At 44.0% G+C, this 24,647-nt stretch overlaps 1 protein-coding gene across 1 annotated transcript in view; it reads left to right on the forward strand.

Annotated features, from left to right (window-relative positions):
• The window catches only part of ORC3 (origin recognition complex subunit 3), a 212,760-nt gene that overhangs the window by 101,859 nt on the left and 86,254 nt on the right, over window positions 1–24,647 (forward strand). The window contains exons 9-11 of the mRNA XM_086926601.1: window positions 8,889–9,002; window positions 15,119–15,252; window positions 22,778–22,841. Of these exons, the coding sequence (XP_086782727.1) occupies window positions 8,889–9,002; window positions 15,119–15,252; window positions 22,778–22,841 (312 nt within the window). The remainder of the gene's footprint in view (window positions 1–8,888; window positions 9,003–15,118; window positions 15,253–22,777; window positions 22,842–24,647) is intronic.

Below are 24,647 nucleotides of genomic sequence, written 5' to 3' on the forward strand. Positions count from 1 at the left end.
TCAAAAAAGTATCGACTTCTTGGGGGGTAGTAAAATTGTGGGGCTTATTTCTCCACATCACCTTCGATTATGCGGGAAACTTCATCTGAACATGCGCACCCAGGCTCCTTAGCTCGGGTATTCTAGACCCCAGCTCCGATTGCCTTTGTGCAGTTATTTTACCTACATCAGAGTAGATAAGGTATTTCACAGGGTCAGATTGGAGCGTCGTATCAGTTAGCGCTCTTCCCAGTATCAGCTCCTTGATTGCATAGGTATGAAAATTAACAAAAATTTTCCTGGGAGCTTTCCTGTCTGGGTGCTGCCTAAAGGGATCTCTGTGAACCCTTTGGATTTCTTTCTCACGGTCTATATCTGGCCTGTCTTTTAATACTCCCTCTCTGAGAAGTTTACAGATGAATGTTTTAACATCACCGCTCTCCGCCCCTTCCGGAATCTTCAAGAATTTTAAATTGTTCCTTCTAGCATGGATCTCTAGCCTCTCGATGTCCATTTGGAGTGACTTATTCTGTGCCTTTAACCCCACTATATCTTTTGTATTCACTTGGACTACTTCTGAGAGCGCCGCCTCTTCTGATTCCAGAACTCCAGTTCGTTTGCAAATATCATCTAGTTTGGTCTCGAGGGTTTCACACTTCTCGTGGATTCCTTTCTGATTTGCTTCGGAGATTTAAAATTTAGAAAGTAAATCCCCCCCTAAGAGACTGAAGGAACAACTCCAACTGTGCTTGCCAGCCATTCGAATTTTCAGATCCTATTCTAAGAGCGTCTTGACTTGTTATATTTTCACTGTCTACATCAATGCCTGGCAGTGAACATAGAACTGATGGAGAGCCTGCTACCATACTGGTGTTAATATTGGTACTGATGATAGAATCTGGGTCTAGAACTGGGTACTGAGCCGACGTAGTGGGTGCGGATGAAACCGGGAGACCAGTTGGCTCCAATGTGGGGGAGATCTCCTCTCTAATATCGGGGTCATAGGTTAAAGGAGAATACCGATTTTTGGTGGAGATAACGGGAAGGCACTGCTTAGAGGATGATATGGAGGGAGTTTTCAGCCCCTTGGAGCTGGCCACTTGCGCCATTATTTTAAAGTATGATTTAAGCGAAGGCGTAGTTTTTAGGGGGGAGGATCTTTAAAGGTCTTACGTCTTTTGAGCTCCCCCACCTTCGTATTTTTTTTCTTCTTTTAGGGGGTCAATGGGACTACACCTCCCACTCCCCCTATACCTCAACCCTGGGCTACCTGTGGATCTTTATTCTGCAGCTCTAATTGGGAGCGAAGCTGGTACCTATTCTTAACAGGGAATGCTCTCTTTCCCCCCCCCCGCTCCGTATTCTGTGGCAGTGATCCTACCCCCAGCTCCGTGACTCGTGATTGAGCCCTGTATCACAGCTGTATCCACACACACGAAACCTGGGGCAGGAGAGTCACTTTCCATGGGCAGGACCTGACAAATGCCCAACTCTCTTCGTGATGAAACGTCGATGCACCTCTGGAAATTCCACTGCAAACAATCCCGCCCTGCCCCCACTGACCGTATTGCGGCAACACCACGCCCCTCAGGAGAGCGAAAATCGATTTTTGCCGCTGCTGCCATGATCCTCCTCCAAAGCCTTGCACGATATCCTCTGTGGCCTCCGCGTACCTCGAGCACCTCTGACCCCGCCTCCACCTCCTTTCCCATACAGGTCTCGTCTCCCGGGTCTCAAAGCCCGGCTCCACCGACTCGCAACCGGCTCCCGGCCAAAGCAACAAGAGAAAAGAGAAAAACTAAAGAAAAATCAGCCGCACGCCACTCGCTGCGGGCGCACAGGAATCCCCTCGCTCTCACCGCTGGGATCGCTTCAGTCTGCGTCAGAAAAGATTAGTTGGAGCGGGGTAATCTCCTGGTCGCATCGAGGGCTTCCGCGACCGACGTCAGCCCGCCGCCATGTTCCTCCAGGGGTAAAGCAGCCGGCCCAGATGGGCTTCCGACTGAGGTATACCGTGTGATATCTGATAAGGTAGTGCCTGTCGTATAAAATCTTTTTAACAGAATTTATATGTTGGGCGAGGCCATCCCAAAGTCTTGGTCTGAAGCCACAGTAACTTTGATTCTGAAAGCCAACAAAGATCCGTTAAAAATTGAGTCATACAGACCAATTTCGTTGTTAAATACAGATTATAAAATTTTTGCTGGGGTTCTTGCAGCAAGGACAGCAAGAATCATAAAAACGATAATACATCAGGATCAAAGGGTTTTTTACCCCCGGCAGACAGTTGAACGAACTAACCTTGCAAGTTGTTGGGGCAATAAATGTGGCTACAGATAAGAAGCTCCCACTGACTTAAGTTGCTATTGATGCCGCTAAGGCTTTTGTCCAGGTGAACTGGTCATACCTATGGGAATCCCTGTATAGCCCTCTGTCACCTCTTTTGCTCAATCTTTATATTGAACCTTTTGTTTGTCGGCTTAGGACCGACCCTTTGATTAAACCTTTTAAAATCTCGGATTTGGAGCTAAAATTTGGTTTGTATGCAGTTGATCTGCTTATGTATACTACCAATCCTGCAGAAGCTATTCCCAGATTAGTAGATCAGGCTGAACTATTTGGGGGAATCTCGGGTTATAGAATAAACAAAGATAAGACCGAGATCATGGAATGGAACCAAGATGCTGAAACACAGGGCATTAAGCCTCGAATGAGGTATCTTGGGATCCATATAGCACAGAAAATTGAAGACATACCCAAGATCAACTGGACTAGGGTCTTTAAAGATGTCTGTAGCTTGCTTCTGCGGTGGTCAAATCTCCCTCTAAACATCTTTGGAAGGGTAAACCTGATAAAAATGATCATCCTGCCAAAAATAACTTTTCTATTTAATTCGATCCCACTATCTTTTATGGCATCTGAACTTGCAAAATTGCAGGGAAAAATTGGTTCTTTTATCTGGAATACTAAGTCCCCTAGAATCGCTTGGAAAAAGCTTAGGAGAAGCTTAAACTCGGGCGGTCTAGCCTTACCAGATCTACTCGCATATTGTCACGCATTCCATTTGAAAAACGTCAGAATCCTGGCTAACAAGATAGATTCATCCTGTTTCGGGCTTTATTACATGATATCCCCCAGGGGCAGGAGTTTTTTTTAAAAAAAAAGTCAGGCTTAAGATTCTGGGTGCTGCGTTAAAAAATTGGATCTACATCAGGAAGAGTCTCAAAATTCCCTACTATACACGCCAGGCTCCAATTTGGTACTCTCCAGGAACCCCTGACTGTCTTAGAGATCAACTTTCTCGGCCATTGAAATTGGCAGGTATTCAATTCTGGGGCGATCTCCAGAAGGATTCACAGCTGTTGAGCTTGGAGTGTCTTTTTGGTATAACAGGTGATACGCTCGCTAGATTTAAGTATTACCAGTTGTCCGGATGGTGGACAATGAACTCCTGGGACCATGAAGAAATAAGCCCAAAATATGATTTGGTTTCAAGGAGGGTAGGTTGGAAGCGGAAAATCTCCGTCTGGTATTGGGCCCTTCTCGAAGATGGCGGAGTTACAGAACCTGTACTTCAAAAACTGTGGGGTAGTGTCCTCAGCGCCAATATCCATAATATCGGGGACATCTGGGGTGATTCTTTCTCTATGTTGCAGGCAGTGGTTAAACCTGCTGCTCTTAAGAGAAATCATCTCTACACGGCATATAGGGTATATTGGACACCGGGAAAACTAGCTAAGGTAACTGGATTAGATTATCATTGCCCTAGGTGCAGTTATACCCGGCTGCAGACGATTTCCATATGTTTTGGGACTGTCCGAGGATTTCCCACTATTGGACTGAGGTGCAAGAATTCTTGCAGGATGTGCTCCATCAACAAATAGAGGTTAACCCCAGGACAATCTTTCTTGGCCTCACAATAGACTATCGCCTGAATGATCCTGCTTCTAAATTTATCTTTTATGTCATAATCCTGGCGAGGAGAGAGATATGCAGGGCCTGGAAAGCTGTAAACGTCCCAACATTTGCGGAATGCCTGAAACATATAATTTTTACAAGTGAATCTGATTTGGCTTGTGACAGCACTAGTTTAGATAAGATCTGGGCCGCCCTAGTGGCCTGGCGAAACAAGTAATGGCGGTCCTATGATTTTGCCTGGGTTCTGTTGGTTCCTTTTCTCCTAAGCAACACATGGTCTTGTAGGCAGTGTGAACAGAAGTGGATCAAGGAAACCGTACCGGCTTGAGGGAATTCCATCTCCCTTCCTCCATAGGCCTAACGCCAGGGTCGGAACAGGTTGGCTAGATGAGAAGGGATGGAGTTATCCCATCAAGAATGCCCAACATGGTGTATGAAGATCAATAAAAAAAAAAAGAATGAGGATTGATTCTTACTCTTACTAGGGAATCAGTGTGATTTAGCCACCATGCTGTGTTGACTTGGTTTTTCCAATAGTGATTTTCACTTTTCCCCAAAAATTATTACCTTTGAGCCATTGTGCTGTGTTGGATGCTACCGTCAAGGTCCTGTCAGCTGACCCTGTTATAAATTATGTGTGGGGTCTAAACATCGACTTTCACTAGAGACTGATGTTGTTGGCTCACTTTTTCTTCAACAAACTCCAATTTTGAGTCTTGTATTTGTAATTTTCCACAACTTTAGTTCCAGACTCTATATATTGTAAAGAAGCACTTGTGTACTTTATTCACTTGTCACATTGCACTGCGCTGTTTGTGGAGCACTTGCAACATGAAGCATTCTACTGTGATTTTCGACTAAAATTGATTATATTGAATTATTGCAAGAATAATAAATTGTATTGATATGCTATACCAATAATTTTTAGTATATGGTTCTCATTGGCCTAGGGAGGATAGGCTTTCTCCTCTCCTCATGTAGCATATCTGATTTACTACCCAGATCCCTAGGATTACCGGGTTGCCCCTGATTTGCGATATGCTGCATCAGTAAAAGCAGCTACAAGTTATAATTCACCAGTACAACACCACTGAAATCAATATGGACAGGATCCGTATGCAGTACATGTTATAACTTACCATTTGAAGTCGATGGTGGTAATAACATTCAGCAGTATTTATTTTCTGGTAAAATGTGCGTTGTCAACCATTCAGTTTGTGAATACAGCATTGGATTTAATACATGCGTCTCTGAGCCTTTGTTTTGTTTTTATTAGACTGTGTAACCAGAATCTCCACCTTTCTTGCGCACTTGCTGTGCCCTTCTTATTGTAACCCCGAAAGTAGAGGTCTTGCAAACTCCGAGTTTTTTCATTTGGAACTTCATTGAGAAGCCACCACCAATCAAAGCTGAAAAAAGTATTAATTGATTAGTTCCACTAAATGGCATTAAGTCTATGATGTTTTTGTGTTAGCATACCTTACAGACTGAACTATTTGTAGAGTATTGTTTGTTTGATGTGAGATTAGTGCTCATTTCAGAGATGTGAGACCTAAACTCACACCATCACTCGCAGATCTGAAGCAGTTCAAAGTGAAGTATTTTATGGCAGTACAGTCAACCCCAAATAGTATGGGGGCTCCCAGCCACTATCATGTAGGAGTTTATGTTATGTTATGTTATTTGGGTTCTTCTATAGCGCAACGGCTACTCCAGTAGGAGTGTCCCGGCGCTTTGGCGAAGAAGTCCTTTAAGGAAAGGAAACATAACTGCAGAATAAAAGGAACAGCGAAGTTAACTAGTAAAAAGCCAGGTTTTTAATGCCTTTCTGAAAGACATCAGACTAGGGGCCTGTCTGAGAGAAATAGGAAGTTCATTCCAAGCGCGCGGGCCAGGTAATGAAAAGAACGCCCCCCTTGTGTGGTTCGCTTGATGGACGGAACGACCATTTTAGACAAGGAGGCAGATCGCAAAGCTCTGCTCGGCTTGTAAAGAGCAAGGCGCTTCCTAATATACCTAGGGCCTGAGTCATGAAGGGCCTTGTAGGTCAGCGTCAGGCTTTTAAAGAGAACCCTCTTGGCTATAGGAAGCCAGTGCAGTTCCTTCAACAAGTCAGAGGCACTAGCTCGTCTAGGGAGTCCATAAATAGCCCTGGCAGCTGAATTTTGGACTACTTGAAGTCTCCTCACGAGATATTTAGGGAGTCCTAGGTAGAGGGCATTTGCATAGTCTAAACGCGACCCGACAAGTGCTTGAACAATGACCCTTCGATGGTTCACAGAAATCAAGGGGAGGAATTTCCTGAGCATCCGCAGGATCCCGAAGCATTTCCCCGAAAGACAGGATATTTGAGGCCCAAAGGTTAACTCATTGTCAACAATGATACCTAGATTTTTAGCCTTGGTACTTGCATTAGCAGGTGGAAACAGGTCTTGTGGCCACCGACTTTTCCAGTTTGGTTCAGAGACACATCCAAAAAAGAGCAGCTCCGATTTGTCGGAGTTGCATTTTAAGCCGTGTCTTTTGAACCAATCAAAGACTGCTTCTAGGCAGCCTCTGATGCGGATCCCATCGAACACCTCACTCTTGTTATATGTGAACAAGAGCTGGGTGTCGTCAGCGTAAGACACGATCTGAGCGCCGAACGACTCCGCAACCTCTGCAAGGGGGGGCCAGAAAGATGTTAAAGAGCAGGGGGCTAAGAATAGACCCTTGAGGGACCCCCACTTCCAGAGTTGCCATAGCTGCGGAGTGAGGTGGCGCCCAGATCGTTTGTCGACGGCTAGCTAGAAATGATTTGAGCCAGTTCCACACCGTCCCCCGGAGACCACAATCCCAGAGTCGAGTTAGGAGGGTATCATGGGGAACGGTGTCGAACGCCGCCGACAGGTCCAACATGACCAACATGGCCTTTCCTCCAGTATCCAAGACCTCTCTGATGGCGGTGGTGACTTCAAGTAGCGCGGTCTCTGTGCTGTAATTCGCACGAAACCCAGATTGAGTAGTGTGTAACAGATTGTTATTCTCGATGAAATCCGAGATAGATCTGTGCACATGTCTTTCCGCCACCTTCGCCAGAGCGGGGAGGAGAGAAATAGGCCTGTAGTTGGCATGTATGATGGGATCCAAAGCTGGGTTTTTTATGAGTGGAAGGATGAGAGCGCTCTTCCAAGCCTGGGGGACTACGCCAGAAGACAGTGAGGAATTAAGAATGGAATTGATGGGGCCATTTAGCGCAGGGGCTATTTTGTTGAGGCAAGAGACCGGGCAGGGATCTAGAGGAGAGCCCGACTTCAAGCCTGTCAGATGGTCTAATGAAGCAGCAAGGCTCAGCTGCGGGAATTCCCAGAGAGTGGGTTGTGAAAAGGAAAGGACATCAAGAGCAGCATCCTGAGGCTGTTTAGAGTAAATAGCAAGAGAGGCTTGAATAGATGTTATTTTATCTACAAAATAATGTGCCAGTTCAGTCAGCCAAGGTTCTGAGTGAGACTGAGTAGAGATGCCTAGGGACGGAGAAGTAAAATCCTTAACAATTTTGAAGATTTCCTTACAGTTTAGACTACATATATATAAACTAGTTGGTCCTTTATGCTGAGATTTCTGGCAGAAGTGCTCAATTTATGTTAAATATGATCGCGGTGGTGAGGAAAAAGGATGGATTCATAATTGGACACAAAGTAAATATGAGAGTCCACAAGAAATGCACATTGTGTAAACTCTAACGGTGTGTGGACTATGTGTAGTCTGCTTTGGCCTAATTATGTGAAATTTTGGCAAAATTACGCAAAATGTAAAATGTCACGTTGCGCCATTTTTGGCTCGAGGACTCATTTAAATGAAAACACTGCGAATAGGATGCTCTCATTTGGTTGACGTTCGTTGGCTGTAAATGTCTACAATCATTGGGCCCATTTGTGGTAAACTTTTACTCAGATGGCACGTAATTACTTGAAGTGGTATAATGGTGTAATTTCTGATCTCGAAATTGCGCCAACATTATTAAGAATTTGTCCAGGCCTCTTTATCTAATAATGACTACAGTGCACTGTTAAAGTGTTGAGTTGATAGGCTGTTTGGAAATATTATTTGATATGGCCAGAATTGTAACGTAGTGTGCATGAATTGAGTCAACAATTCTTTGCTCAGGATTAGAAACAAGGCACTGGCTTCTTGGGTGTGGATTCTTCTCTTCAAGGATTCTGTTTTGTGAGCTAATGCTTTGTCTTTCTGACATCCATCTAGACTTCAACAGGGCTGTTGAAGGTTGTGATTTGCACGTATCTAGCGAGCAAATGTTTGTGTACCACCAAGTGCTTAGGAAACACATCATGCAAAATACTAAAGTTGTTGGTATCCTGTTTAAATACTAAAACGTAATTACACAGTTTTGCTATAGAATAGTGACGAGTTTAGGAACACTTTAGTTATCTATTGTATTGTAATTGAATTTATATAGCGCTTACTAACACTGGCAAGGCGTCAAAGCGCTTTTTCGGCACGTAGCACACTACTCCAGAACCCATAAAGGATTAGTGGTGAATTGGTATAGTGAAATATGAAAGTAATTTGAGCTGTGGAAATTTTAGTCAGTTATTTGGATTGAGAAGGATAGTGGAGGGATAAAAGAGGGAGAAGGTTTGCATTTATATAGTGCTTGCTACCCCTGATGAGGTGTTGAAGCGCATTTTCAGCGAGAGGCAGGCTACTCCAGAACCCATAAAGGATTAGTGGTGAATTAGTATAGTGAAATATAAAGTAATTTGATCGGTGGATATGTTATTCTGTTTGGATTGAAAAAGAATAGTGGAGGGATAAAAGAGGGAAGGGTCTCGAATTTTTTTTCAATGTATTATAAATTTGGAGAGGGGGGGGTTGAGGGGGAGTTTTTAGCCATAGGCGGGAGTTTGGGATGAGTAAAGGGGAGGTGGAAGGGAGTTAGTATAGGAAAATGCTGCACTGACTAAAATATCCTTTTTTCTTTTTCCTCCTAGCTGCTTCTCACAACGCAGTTTCCTTTTAAGCTGAGTGGAAAAGTGCTGCAGGTTCTCATCAGCATCTTTCTGTATCACGATTTCTCAGTTCATAACTTTATTAAAGGACTTCAGGTATGGCAGACTTGTACTTCACCTCCTATCTCCATTTGATAAGTTATCTCTTCTCGTAAGGGCTCAGACATCAAGTCCATCCCTCTCCTTTTCTGCTTCCTTTTTGCTTTTTGTGCTCCCCAATTGTGTTTAAGCTGCCTCAAATCATTATGCAGCTGTCATGTCCGAGCCTCGTTATTACACCATTTGCATTAGTTGTTCCTTGACATGGTGATTGAAGATCTTCAACCCCTTTGGTAGCAGTTGATGCTCACAATGTTAAAGGACAGGTCCTCGTGCCAGCTTCCCCTGCGACATTTCTCCTGTCCTGCTTGCCCACAGTACTCTACCCTCTGCTGCCTCTATACCTGCTGACCTCTGTGCCTCCTCTACTCATTTCGTTCTCTGTGTTGCCTTTTCCTGTTTGTTTTTCTGCCCTCTGTTATGCTTGTTTTTTTGCCCTGTGCTTTGCCTTTTCTTCTCATATTTCTGCCCTCTGTTTTGCCCTTTATTGTTGTTTTGCCTAATTCAGCTCGTTTTTCTGCACTCTGTTTTGCCTTTTTCAGCTCGTTTCTTCCTGCATTTTCCCTCTTGCCGTTTACCCACTCCCACCACCCAGTGCTCCACCCTCCCCAGGAGCTACTTAATGGAGGCCGCAGCGTGACCCAATTGAGCAGTTACTCGTGCCAGCTGCCCCTGCAACAGTTCCCCTGTCAGCTTTCCCGCAGTCTGCTACCCTCTGCTGCCCTCTGTTTATTCCTCCTCTGCTTGTTTCTTGCTCTGTTTTGCCTTTTCATGCTCATTTTTCTGCTCTGTTTGGCCTTTTTCTGCTTTTTTTCTGCTGTGTTATGCCTTTTTCTGCCCTCTGTTTTTCCTTTTTTGCTAATTTTTCTACCCTCTATGTTGCCCTCTTCTGCTCTGCCTTTTCTGTTTTGTTGTGCCATGTTTTGCTTTTTCTGCTCATTTTCCTACCCTCTGTTTTGCCTTTTGTTCTCTTTTTCTGCCCTCAGTTTAGGCTTTTTCTGCTTGTTTTTCTGCCCTCTGGTTTGCCCTCTTCTGCTCTGCCTTTGTGATAATTTTCCTCCCCTCGGTTTTGCCTTTTCTGCTCGCTCATTTTTCTGCCCTCTGTTTAGCCTTTAACTGCTAATTTCTTCCCGCCGATTCCTCAAGATCTGACTTTTCCACAGAGACCTTGTACCCCAATGCCCAGATACTCCCAGGGGGATAGATTCAGGTGCAGGCCCCATCACATCAGTCCAACAGATAGGCAGTCCTTTCAGCAACACAGCAGCCCTCCTTCCGGGCATTGTCCCCACAGGTCCAGAAGAGTACTGAAAAGTTGGTGTCTGAGCTCCAATATTTATACCTGGTGCCTCCTTTGAAGTAGTATAAGCTTCTAGAGGTTTCCCTTTGAAGTACACAGGTACCGCTCTTGCATTGGCTCCAGACTAACTACAGCCTTTTATGTGGAGGCAGGACACAGCCTATTCAAGTGCAAGTAGGGCTGTGCCATCTCCACCCTCCCTTTCTGCCAGTGTGGGCCCCTCCAAGATCACCTAAGCTCTCTATTGTGTGTGGCTGTCTAGGAGGAATACCCAAAACCCAGCTGCAACCTACGCTCAGCCATGTGACCCAGATACAGACTGTAGGCACTAAATGGCTAAGGCAAGAAAATGCCAACTTTCTAAAAGTGGCATTTTCAAAATTGTAAATTTAAATCCAGCTTTACCATAAGAGAGGATTTGTCATTACAATTCCAGAGACACCAAACATGAACTGGGTACCTGTTCCCATTTGGAAGTTACAGCTTATTCAATGTATTTAGGTAACTCCAGTGTTATTCTATGATAGGGGTACGCCTTGCAGTAGTGAAAAATGAATTCACGATTTTCTTCACTAAAAGCACTTGTAAAAATCAAAAGTATATGTCCTACTTTTTAAATACACTGCACCCTGCTCTCTCTGGCCTATCCTAGGGGTGACGTATATGTATTAGAATGTAAGGTTTATGCCTGGTGAAAAGGTTTATTTTGCCATGTCGAAATATCAGTGTAAAACTACAAACACAGGCTACAATGGCAAGCCTGAGACCTATTTAAAGGGCTACTCAAGCAGGTGGCACAATCTGTGCTGCAAGCCCATTTGTAGCATTTTGTTTGCAGGCACTGGGTACTGGCACTTTACAAAGGACTTACAAGTAAATAAAATATGCCAATTGGGTTTAACCCAATTCTATCATATTTTAAGGATAGAGCACAAGTACTTTAGCACTGGTTAGCAGTTCACTGAGTCGTAAGGCCAGCAAAAATTAAGTCGGCAAAACAGGAGGTTTGAAGGCACAAAGTTAGGGGAAACCCACTCTAAGGTGCCAGGTCTACCATATGTTCCTGCACCCCTCAGCTAAAGGTGGAGAGAGCTACCCATCCCCCTAGGAGTACTCATAATGAAGGTGGAAAAACCTGTAGAGACCATCTGCATTGGCATGGTTTGTTCCAGGGTGGTGTTCCAACATAACGCCCATTCCCTGTAGGGAGATGGACCACCTCAACAGTTTGGGAATCTCACCCCTCATCTGCTTTAGCCACCTGAGGGGATCTGTGGTCTGTCTGAACCAGGGAGTGATCTCTAAACTGGTCTTAACTTCTTCAGTGCCCAGACCACTGCAAAGGTTTCCCATTTTATTGCACTTCGCCTCTGTTCAGTGGGAAGTAACCACCTGCTAATGAATTATACAAGCTGATCCAGGTCCTCTTCGTTCAGCTATGAGAGCACCGCCCTTTTGCCATGCTCGGAGATGTCTGTTAGCAAAATTAATCCTTAAGAGAATTCAAGGGCCGTGAGCACGGGTGCTATGCCCACAACTGTTTTCAGGGTGTCAAAGGTTTTCTGGCATGCCTCCGTCCAGATTACATATCTGGGCTTCTTAGAAGTCAGCTCTGTCGAGGGAACAACTGTGGTGCAATACCCCTTGACGACTCTCCTGTAATATCCGGTGAGGCCTAGAAGGCTCTCGCCTCCATCTGGGGTTGGAAGGGGGGGGGGGTGTTTGGTGGCGGTTTCTCAAGCCACATTGGTCTGGATCTTGGTCTGGATCTTAGCCTGGATGGGCAGCACATTGCCTTCTCCCAGGTTTCCCAAATGGACCTCGGAACCCTGCCCTGTCTGGCACTTACAGACCTTGATAGTCAGGCCTGCCCTCTGCAGAGCCTGAAGCACTTCCCTGAGATGGTACAAATGGTCATTAACAGCTGGAGTTGTAGAACATAATAACATCTCAATAAGCTTGTTAGTAGGAGGATGGTTGGTGTGGAGAATTCATAGGTTACCCCACCCTCCTTCCACATGGACTTGATGTTTGCTGACATGAAGTTGGTACCATAGTGAGAAACTACCTCCTTGAACAAACTCACATGGGTTAAGCTCCCCATCAGTGCCCTGGCCTCTAGATGCGGTCACTGACCTCACAGATATATCCTCCATATACTTATATGTTGCCAACATGAAAGAAGTACTGGAAAACTAATATGTTAAGTGGAGTCCGGTTGGTAAATAGTGTCGATCATTTTTAAACACTACTCACTGTTTGAAATATGTCTACTGCAAACATCCTAACTGCTTGAAAAATGTCATCCTAATTACTATTGATTCATAGAAGTGTCTACCCATAACAAATAATCATAAGCTAATTTCCTTATACCCCTGCTAAGTATTGAAATAGGGGTGCATGTTTCAATAAAAGATAGAGGCAACCTCTTTTCTTTGACCCATTAGTCATATCTAAGTTGCAGGGAGCTATAACGTCCTTTATCTGGAATAAGCATATCCCAAGGATTGCATGGAAGAAGCTCAGGCACCGTAGGGAGAAGGGTGGTTTAGCAGCTCCTGATTTGCAAATCTACGCATGGGCATTTCAACTTTCCCATGCTCGAATGCTGTTAAAGATGCACTCAGACCATGGGGTCGGAAGCTTGTTCTTAGCCTTACTCAAAGGTGAAGGAGTAGCACAGTCAGGCTTTTTGTTTAAATTTGGAGACCCAAAGTTTTTTAAGAAAGTCAAACTGAAGATACTACAAGGGATGGCAAAAATGTGGGCTAAGGTGAGGGTTTCAATAAAGCTCGGATACCTCTCTAGTAGGGCACTGTTGTGGGGTTCTCCTGGGAATCCTGGGTGGCTGGAAGATAGATTAGCCGCCCCTTTGCGGGATGCGGGGCTGGCGGTATGGGGAGATATATTTATGGAAGGAAGCCTGTTGCCATGGGAAATCTTAAAAGGGAAGATCGGGCCAAACTTTTCTAAATTTAAGTATATTCAGATTGCTAGTTGGGCATACTCTTCTACCTTATCTCTAAGTAGGGAACCAGTCGGGAGTGGCAACCAGCTTGAGACTCTGCTTTTGGATAAACTACCTGGAAAAAAAGAGATATCCTTATGGTATAATTTGATACAAGAAGAGATTGATGGTGACTTCCAGCTTCCTGATCTGCTGTGGGGCTCTTCCCTACTGGGTTGTAACTTAAGGGACCGGTCGCTTGCTTCTTTTAAGGTTCTATGGGATATTGTGAAGCCCGCATGGTTGCGTAGGAATCATCTTTTCACACTCCACAGAGCATACTATTCACCACAAAGGTTGACAAAATTCGTCCAGGGTTCCTCCATAGCGTGTGCCAGATGTGGTTTAATAGCGGCCACGGACGCCCATATGTTTTTCGAATGCCCATCTATCTTAGCCTTCTGGGTCTCTATTAGCAATCTCCTCTCGTCATCTTTGGGCTTTCAAGTTTCGATTGATCTCCCTCTGGCAATTTTTGGGGTAGCAGATGGAGCTCGGAGTCCGGCAAAGAATCTTCTTTTTTACTCCATCTTATTGGCCAGAAGAGAGATCTGCAAGAGGTGGAAGGATCATCAGCCTCCGTCACTTTTAGACTGGCGAGCTTCTGTGTTACAAGTCTCTAAGCTCGATTTGGCAAGATCCGGGAATCGTAACAAAAGATCATTTTGGCATTTGCTTAAGTGGAATTGATTGACCGGGGTTTTTTTTTTTTCTTTTTTTTTTTCCGGGTCCAATTTTTATGCTGCTATGGTTTATATCTCCTGTTTTTGCCTTTACTGTGGATAGAATTCCCTGGTATGATGGCAGTACTGTCCACGCTTACATGGTCTTGTTGCGCAGGTCTTGGAGTACGCCTATTTTTCGCTAAAGGGTGTGGGTCCAGAAATAGCATATAACCCTTGCCAGTTATATACTGAGACAGCGAAAAGGATTCAGTAGACCTGTTATACATTTAACCATGGTGGAAAATTAGAACCAAAAAAAAAAAAAGATAGAGGCACCTTGAAAAATGTGCGTAAAATTTGAATCCTGCCAAGGAGTGCATGGTGCAGGACAGGATAAACATCTATTAGTAGAGGTCTGAGGATAGGCGGGTACTGGAAAATTGGTGCTTTAGGTATGTATGGGTAGAAGTACGTTTTGAGTGGTCTGCCTGTTTCCCAGCACTGGGTTGGCAGCTTGTAGTAATGATCTCTCCAAATTGGTATATTATACAGTGATGAAAATTAGGATGGAGGTACATTGTGGGAACATTTTGTGGGTTGCTCGCTCACAGCCTTTGTAAAACATTTCAGATGCTCTTGTGTATTCATGGTTATTGTCAATAGGTTGATCTTGGATTGTCAAAAGATGTTTATGTGCAGTGTACATGATGGATGTAATGACTTAAATTGTACATCTAAGATTAACATATTTGGGAACTAATCAATTTTCTGTTGATGTGAGTATTACAATCAAACTAAAGTATCCTTGTACAAAGCACACCACATTTAAATTATATATACATATATATATATATATATATATATATATATATATATATATATATATATATATATATATATATTTATATAATGTGAAGTTTTGAAAGCTTGTGACTTCGAGAGTTCTCACTTCCCTAAACCACTGGAACACTTCCAACTGCCTCCCAATCCATGCCCCAAGTCTGGCCACAGTGCCATTGCCAGTAAGGATCCCCTAATGGTTTTTGACAAATTGATTGCTCTTACATGATGGTTTTCTGATATTTTAGACCAACCACTAGAGTTTCTTTTAAGAATATGGTTTGCATACTTTGTTTTCTAGCTGTCTCTAGTGGAGCATTTCCACTCTCAAGCCCTCAGTGTGCTGTGCTGTAGCCTCCAAGAAGCCCAGAGAAGAATCCGGCTCTTCTCACATGCAGACTGTGAAACCCTCCGCCAGCTGCCTTCCTTCATGAGGTAACAAGACCCTTCACAAAAGGAATGGCTTTAATTTACTATTGAAGAAGTGACCTAAGCGATGTATTTATAATGGATAGTAACAAAAAATTGTAATATGACACCATGACTGTTACTTTGAATGGGTGAGTAAAGTGTAACACGCTTGAAATGGTTTTGTTGGTGCTGTTTTGGTAGAATTTGAGGAAATATAACATATGAGGAGGTAATCACCTCCTTAGCTATAATTAGCAAGAGAGTGTATACTTGTTTCGTTTGCTAAGGAAACATGAAGCCAGAATTTGTGGACATTTTTTTTAGTATTGCTTTTGTGAACCTTCTTTGAAATCTCTGGTTCTGAACATCTGCCACAATGGTATTTATCATCATGCTGGATTTCAGAATGACTTCCCTATCCTGTCAAGCCTGATTCTAAATATTTATTTATTTGAAAGGTTTTATAAAATAAAGCGCGAACATGACCCTTACGGGTATCAGACCGCTGTACAAAGTGGTGAAAGCACGAATAAACCCAACACAATGGTACCAATTATATAGTTAAGTCAACACACTGTCGAACAAAGGGGGGAAACAAACAAGGTCAGGGACCGGAGGAGTCGGCCCAACCAGTACAGATTCAGAAGGGCCATAGAGCGAGATAACAATTTAACAGACAAGCATAAAGTAAATCGAAACAATGGTGTAAGATAAGTATCAAATCTGTAGACAGGGGGGGGCTTGAGAAAGAGTACAGGTTGATAGTGTTAATGTTCACTCAAGAATAGCCATTTGAAATGTTTCTTGAAAGATGCAGTGGAAGGATTTGATCTGATCTCGGGAGGAAGAGCGTTCCAAATTCTTGGAGCAAGTCCGGTGGCGGCACGATTGTAAATAAATTTACAAATGATGTAATTATCTCTGCATTAGTCCAAGGTAAATAGAGTTTCAGTAATCTATGCATGACAAAATAACTATTTGGAACACTGAGCGAAAAGAGTCCGAAGGACACAAAGAGGGGGGTGTTACAAAACATGTAAAGTAGCAGAAGCAGGTGAAAGTAATAGTGTTTATTTCTTTTTTGAACGGCAGAAAAACATTCAGAAATACTCCTAGTTTTTTTCACAGAATTTATGGTTATTGGAGCTTTGCTCAGTTCAGAAGGCCAACAGGAGGGATTCCAAATAATTGATGCACCTCCAAAAAGGAGCAGCTCAGAGTGTCTAATAATCCAAAAAGTAACAGCTGAGATATAGGCATGAAAAATAGAGGGAGCGACAGAAGACATTTCAGCAAAAGAGACAATCTGGGTGATGTGTCTGAGATGAGCCGTGTGTAAGAAAATTGTCCGAATTAATTTGGAAAGGGACTACAACATTATCTGTTTGGGAGAAGGTTATAAAAGAAGTGGTGGCTAAGTTATTGTAGGGAAAGATTGTGGGTGTTGGTGATGCACTCAACAGAGTAAGACTTAATGTGCTCATGTTCTCCATAAAATTCCTTCAGATTTGTTAACCAGGTCACACCAAATGTAAAAATCCCCAAATAATTGAAAATTAAAGGATTTAAGCATTAAAGGGGAATTATTCACTGCAAGTGCGATGTCAAAGTTGGAGGCTGTGGCGGGGGGCAGATACACAAGTAATTCAATAATGGAAATCTTGGGCGAGTACCTTGGTTCAGCCAATAACGTCTCTGCAACGTTGGAAAAGCGGGCTGTTTATGGCCATCAATTAGAAAGAAGACTCCAAAATCACTCTGAATCCTCCACCTGTGAGGTTAAGCCTAACCTGTGTAATAATCCAACAATCGGATGGAGAGGCTATTGCAATTTCATGGCCCTATGAATATCCTGAACCAGGTTTTTGATATAAACAAATTGAGTGGGTCTTAAAGTAATGCAGGTTTGTCCACGTTGCAGGGCACTAAATGAGCATTCACTATCATACAAAGTGCCTGGGGAGAAAACAGATGCTAGTCTATACTTACTGCTGAGTCGTTTGGCAGAAATAGTTAATCTTATATTAAATGGAAAGCTGGCAACCTGCTTGTCAGCTGTGCAGGTACCAACGTATCTGAATATAAGGAGTTATTCTAATTGCGTATTAGACGTGAACACCGATAGTTCCAGCCACCCTATGCTAAATCCTTTGAAATCCTGATCGAGAACTGCTCTACAACCGCTACTCCTGCTTGACTGTGAGCCCTGGTGTTGGGGTTGACAGCGGAGACCAGTGGCTAGAGGTCTGGAGCTGGATTTTGGCACAGGCACGGTCTGGAATGGCCGGCAGCCATATTTCACAGGTGCACTTCTTCCGCAAGACAGGCCTGTTGGTGGTCGAGGCAGACTGGTGCGTAGGCGACATGGGTGCCCTGATTGCAGCGCTGCCTGCTCCTCGTCTGGAGACTGCACGTGCCCCTAGTGGCCTAGCCCATCCAGATTGGAACCGGAGGCATTGCGTTGGAGAGTATGACCCACTGACTGACGTCTGAGGGCCGAACCAGTGGGACCATCTTGTGGGGCTGGTGCTGCGACCAGTGGCTGGCCCTTTACCTTTGGAGTGCCCTTCCCAGAGGGGTGTGAGGGGCCACCGATAGCACGCTTTGGGTGCGGAGAAGCCCTGCTGGATGGAGGTGCTTCAGGCAAAGACCCGGCGAAGAACAGCCTGTCTGCCTCCGGTTACCCTGTGCTGCCCTGCCTTGGTAAGGGTCCACAGGCACTGGGGCGTGCTGCTCTCTGCCCCCCACCCCTCCTGGCAGTTACCACGGACACTGTCTAGTGTAGGAGATGACCTGAGCTTTATTGCCCGTAAGCCCTGAAAGCCGGGAACCAGATACCCTCATGGTGCTGGGGTCGCCTGACTGGCATGTGGGGGACTGCGAGTCAGAGCACCTGCACCCGTGGACTGGATCTGGCTGCTTCATGGACCCAGGTAAAGGCAACCGCGAAAGTGTAGGGACCCCTCTGTAGTGTGAAGTGCGATTGGGTGAGCCCCAACACAGATAGGCACGCTGTCATAGGCATAGAGAAAGCAGCCAAACCCACAGAGCGCAACACCATGATGCAGTACACAACTCTGCTGGCTTAGTCTTTCGATAACAGGCAGAGGCGGGTGGTGCGGAGGTCTTCCTGGAGGGATGGCTACTGAGAATATATGCTTGGAAGGCCTATCACGGTTGTTCACAGTTGAAAGAGCTCATAGGGCTCTGATGGCGCGTTCACTCCCTTGGCCCCTCCTAGGGCTCTAATTGAGTAAATAATTACAATGGGGACTGCATACTGAGGGCCACTAGACTGGCAGAGTGACACACCTTTGGGAGCCATGCCTTATCTATGTACCCCAACTACATTAGCATGTTTCAAGCTCAAAGGAAATCCTATGTGGAGATGAAACAAAAGCTCCGGGCATTGGGGCTTCATACATATTATTTTTCTAGTGCACTTAATGGTGTTTGCATAGAACAAGAATCACTTCTTAGATGAACCGAAGGAGGTTTGGGCCTATCTTGGGCTTGAGGTTTCGGACAAGTCAGGGATCCAACCACCAGAGACCAGATGCAAACAGTAGCCATGGCTGCACTGGAGAGGAGGAGAGAGACTGTGTGAATCCGGCAGCATTTGCGTTCCTGGGCATAGACCTACTTCGAGGGTTACAGTCCAAGAGGACAGAACAATGGTCCGAGAGGGAGAGTCTACATCAGAGGAACTTGAGACACCCAGGGGCGGCTGCGGATTGTTGAAGAGCCAAAAAACGGATCCACCATCCTGGCGTAGCCCCCCCATTAGACGTTCTTGCAACATTGAGGGTGGGGATTGCCTCCAGGGTGAGGACTTGGGACTTAATTGGTGAAGAGGCCGGAAGGTAAGACTTTGAAGATTGCTTGTGGATTGCCTACTAATTATTACATATTGATATGAGGCTTACATTGGTTCAGCGCTCTCACTCTCAATGACTGGAAGAGTGGGGTGGTGTCTGGAGCTTGCACTGCGCTGCAACACTAGGATGGATGAGGTCTGTGCCCTGGGTTCCCCCCTCCCCCAAAGATAGGACCTACCCCTCCTAGAGGGTTAAAGCTAGCAAGTTTTCATTAGTGTAGGGTACCCTGTTAAGGGGCGCGCTTGGTGATTTGAAAGCTGCCCGCAAGATTGTTGTACTTATGACTTGTTCCTATTTTCTACTTTGGATTTGTTAGCTAACAGGATTTTCTGACTCTGAAAGATCGCAGAGTGAGGGGGAGGGGGACTCTGGTACACAATCACACTCTGGTTATAATGTATGGGTGACACTTAGGTGGACCACTTGTTGTGGAGGTTTGGAACTGCCTGTGGGGAGGTGGTGGAGAACAGTGTCTATTTTGTGGTGGATGTGTTGTTTTTGTATGTGTTCTGTTCAATAAGCAACTGCAAAACTCGACGAGGGTGTCCGGGACTGTAGGCATTGACTGCGACCAGGCTTGGACAAAAAGAAGTACGGAGAGGGATTGGATCTGACCCTAGTGGGAGGTCACTCATGCCCACTGTTAGTGATCTTGGCTAATGTGCTGCTGTCTTGGAATGTCTTGGAATGTTCAGGGTCTCAACAGATATCCGAAGCAATGCAGAGTGTTATCCTACCTCTGACGATATAAGGGTCTCATAGATAGGTTACAGGAAATGCTTCAAGATTTACCAAAAGGCACCAATGCCCACATTAGTGTAGAAGACAGTGGTTAATAAATTCAGAAACATGCAGTCTCATTCGTCCTCACTTTCAGGAAATGTCCTGCCTCCTCCTAGGCTTTAATTCCTCCTAACAAAGTGGTCAAACTTTAATTTTAAAAAGGGTTTTACCCAAGGGCATTTCATAATTTCCTAATGCAAATACCTCTTTGTGGTTTGAAGATTAGCCTGCTCTAATTATTCTCTTAACTAATTTTCGATTGAAAGGCATTTGTTGCTGCTTTCAGAAAGGAGTCGTTGGACAGTGCGTTCTTATTACGGTGTCACTCCCACATCATATGTCCTCACGATCTAGCTGATTTATTTAACAATGTGGTAAGAGCATGAGGCGGGAGGACTGGGCAACATGCAGGGCAGCTTTCTCCTAGTATATTAGAAGAAAATACTTAGAGATAAAGATATACTATGGATTAGTGTTCTTTGGTTACCTATTTTGAGTACGACCCTTGTACAGCAGGGCTCGACTCAAAAAGCTTTATTATATCTATGAGGTCACCTCCAGCCCTTTGTGATACTCAGATATCCTTCACTTTACTGGCTGGTATAAGCAATCTAATTGATATTGTGAGTTCACACTTTGTTGCACCAGGCTGTACCTGGTTGTTTTGATCAATTTTTGTCACATCAGCTCAGTAAAAGAAGCCAGACCTCACACCCACCTATGGCTCCCAAGAGATCAGAGTCTGTCCATCCCGTGTGGAAGGGTGAAGCGATTCAATGATTTTACAAGCTACAAGAAACAGCGCACAACATCTGGGTCTGGTCAGGTACAAGTCAATGTAGAAAGTCCTGGGTTTCTGTATTGAAAAAAAGGAGAAAGAGTGTCTTGAGACCAATTAGTATCTGCCTCTTTTGATCTTTTCTTCTTCAGGATTGTTTAAAGATGGCAAGTTTGGACAAAATACTCTTGGACTCTTGCAGAGTCAAAAGCCCCTTTCACAATTGCCTTGGGTCCTCTGTTCCTGAGTTCATAATTTCTACCAGACGTACATTTTCCTGCTTGGAGGACTTGTCATGACTCCCGTGAGAGGTACTCCTCAGCAATTTTTGTATGTTGGTCTCCATTAGAGAGAATATAACTGTATTAGAGGCTTGGTTTCCCACCATGACTTCATTTTAAATGGACAACCAATGTAAACATGTCGAGCCATGATGCGACTGGTGGTTAGAGGCAGAGAATTATGGGGCCACTTGTTTCAACACTTGCAATATCAATTACCTAATTGCGATTTTCTGCTGATCTCAATTAGGTAATCGCTATTATGAATGTGTGAAACTCCAAGAGTTTCATATAGCGATTCGTAGGGGGTCGCAAATTGACCTACCTCGTTAATATTAAGGTCGCAATTTGCGATCCCCTAGAAATCGCTAAAATCACGGGCATGGTGGCTTGCTGGGGTCATCAGACCACTATGTCCATGATTGCTTTTAAATAAATCAATCTTTATTTTTTGAAATGCAGCCTGTTTTCCTTAAAGGAAAACCGGTTGCGTTAAAAAATAAAAAAAATAAAAAAAAAAAAGTTTTCTTTTTTTGTTTTAAGAGTAGGCTGCTCTTAAAAAAAGTTTCTGCATACATTCACAAAGAGAAAGGGGTCCCATGGTTGACCCCTTCCCATTTGCGAATGGGTTACCACCCACTTGTAGTAGGTGGTAACATGCAAACATTTTGTGACCGCATTCACGGTCACAAAACATTCTTATATACCGCTGCGATGCTCCATTTGGAAGGGACACCCTAAACTCGCCCCTTCCAAATACCGAATTGCAAACACATTTTGTGATTCGGTAACAGGTTACCGAATCACAAAATAAGATTTGATACATGTAAAAAGACTTTTTTGCATTTGCAAATGGGCCAATTTTGTGAATCGACCCGTTTGCGAAGGCAAAATTGGTTGATACTTGTGGCCCATAGTTTAGTGGAACAGGCCTTTTTCCCACCTGCCCCTTTAGTGAAATATGTGCTGTTTGTTTTGACTGAGAGACTTCACCCCGACCTGAATGTGAGCTATGTGTGGTAACCAAGTTTTGTAAACATGAGAGGATGGACTAGTCATACCCCAGATTCCCATTGTTTATCTGAGAACCCAAGATGGTGGTTTATCATGGAAGAGTGTTTTAGATCTTACTGGTAACTGTCTCCCTTTTCCCCCAACATGATAAAGTTGTAATATGGCTAAATGTTACCTACTGGACCACACCTAGCTTTAGGAGTGGCAGTGTCTGCCCATCCTAGAAAATTGCCACCTTGTTGGGTGTCAGGTCAATGGCTTTTTTATTTGTATATTGCACACTCGCCTAAATAGAGCTAATTTCTTAAGTGTTGAATATTTTTTTAGAGGATGGAGTGAAACGCAGAAGGGGATTGTGAGGCATTTTCTCTGGATGTTGGGGCAGTGGGTGGTCACTGGGTGGCATCCTTGCAGGATACTTGTGTTTACCACTCTCTTTGTCTGTTTGGTTCTCCAAGGATAATAATAGGCAATATTCAAAGCTATCTCCTTGAGATTGTAGAGGAATTATGGCTTAGGTGCACTAATCACACTAAATAGATTCTGTGCCTTGTAAGAGTTAGATCCTTTAGAAACTAATGTCTCAATTTAGAGGATAGCAGCATGGAGTGAAACCACAATATCCGCCTTCATCTCTTTGCTCCTCCACGCCCTCCCTGAAATAAACACCTTTTAATTAGACAAAAGGTTTGCAAACTGGTAATAGAAAGTTGGCCATCTGTGCCTGAGTGACCTATGCTTGAGTGTTGAAATGACAGTGAGCACAGCTGATGTACTGCATGATTGGTTGTGATGCAATATATTTACTCTTTTAGGTATGTTGAAAGTCAAGCGCCAGAAAAACAGGTGCAGCTGCTGACGTGCGACAGTTCTGTCAAGGTATGCTATTTGGTTTTTTTGAACGCTTGACTTCACATTCATCCTTGTATACAAATGGAATCAGAACACCATACTCCCAGAGTTACCACGCCAAGCCGCATCCCTGCCACTTCTGATACCACCAGAAGCACTACATAGTAACAATATAGAGAAAGTGCCACTACAACCTCCATATTTTCTTGTGCTTGTGAGCACAGCTTCTGGCTTGGTAGATAGGCTCCACTCTCCATTCCCCTAAGCCATTCCTCTATCAATTGGGAGGAACCCGATCTCCAGTATCCTTGGCAAGAAGAGCGATCTTTAACCTTCCTCCAAAGTCCCTGAGCGGCATAATAAATTCTATGGAGGTAATTGAGTTGGAGTAAGCATAACCTAGCTCATATAGCTAATACTGGTGGTGTCATCATGGCATCCTTCCAGTATGCTTCTTCCAGTGGACTCAGATCACCATCCCATCTTGGTTATAGCACTGCAAACCAGTCTGGAACATTCAAGATTATCATCCTATCCCCTCTTTGCCAAGTTGTTTGACTAATTTAGCCTCTAATGGATTGAACTCATGAATGGCATTCATCTCTGCTTGTTTCAAGAGCATATCTTAATTGCAAGAACATCTAGAATTGTGACAAATTGAGTTTATATTTCTCCTAAAGAGTCGCGAAGGATGTCATTAGGTTACCTTCCCATTTATCCCAGTTTAAAAATTAAAAGTTAATGTGGTCACTTATCACATTTTTCTAGAGTTGCTGATTACCTCAGTTGTGTCTCTTTCCATTACAGGGTTTCTTGTGTGAATTTACCTCCCGCCTGATCGAGCAATGGCTTTACGCCAACAATACAAGACAATGATATTAAAGGGAGGTACTACATGGGGGAAAAGCAACACATATAGAGGACCCAGAAATTCTGTTGTCTGAAACGGACTTCACTCAAGGCAACAAGCCGAGTTTGACCTTTCCCTTAAAAGCAAGTTTCTAACAGCAGTTATTATTGGAAGACTCAGTTATAAAGTCTTATTTCAGTCTTTTCCAATCCTTCTTTGTATACCAACTGCATACATTTGTTGGATGCAGTTCTTGCCTGTTTGCCCACAAACATGAAAAGAAGGACCAACATGCAAACCATTGAAGATTGTCACAGGAGCAAAACAAATGCTCCCTACATTCTGAAAAGAAAAAAGTTTCACTTTGGGCGTACATTTCTGGGATCCACATTTATTTGGGTTGATATCACAAACAGCCAGAATAGTGGGATCTGCATTGGTGTAGTGGGGTTACAAGAGGCCAGAGCAGTGGGGGACAGCACATAAGGGCAAAGTTACATAGGGGTCTAGAACTGCGGCTGGGAGTTCAGTGACCGTTGCCATCAAGCATACAGGAAATGCTCTTGGGAAGGGAAAGCAAAGTTACACCAACTGAAATGGCTCCACCGTCACACCGAGAAATTGATGGTCAACCTTTAAAAGGCTTAAATTGGGCCCATAACGTCTGGAAAGGTAAAATGTGAAATTTAGTTTCATGATGTTGCCTGATTTTGATATTGTTGGATTTCCTATTAAACAGCATTTGTGGTAGCCAACTTACAAAGTAATTCTGTCTTTCATAATGCAGTCTCTGTGTCGATACAGAAGGAAGGGACTTTGCCAAGTGTAACCCCATGACAAGTAGGAGTTACACCATGCAAGGAAGGGATTTTACATTAAGAACTCTGAAAAAATAGGGAGGAAATGTATATTGAGAACTATCTGATAAATGCAATAGGTGGAGTATTACACTCTCATCTCTGACAGATAGAAGAGGAAAGTCT

The sequence above is a fragment of the Lissotriton vulgaris genome, chromosome 6 (genome assembly GCF_964263255.1).
Source record: "Lissotriton vulgaris chromosome 6, aLisVul1.2, whole genome shotgun sequence".
NCBI lineage: Eukaryota > Metazoa > Chordata > Amphibia > Caudata > Salamandridae > Lissotriton > Lissotriton vulgaris.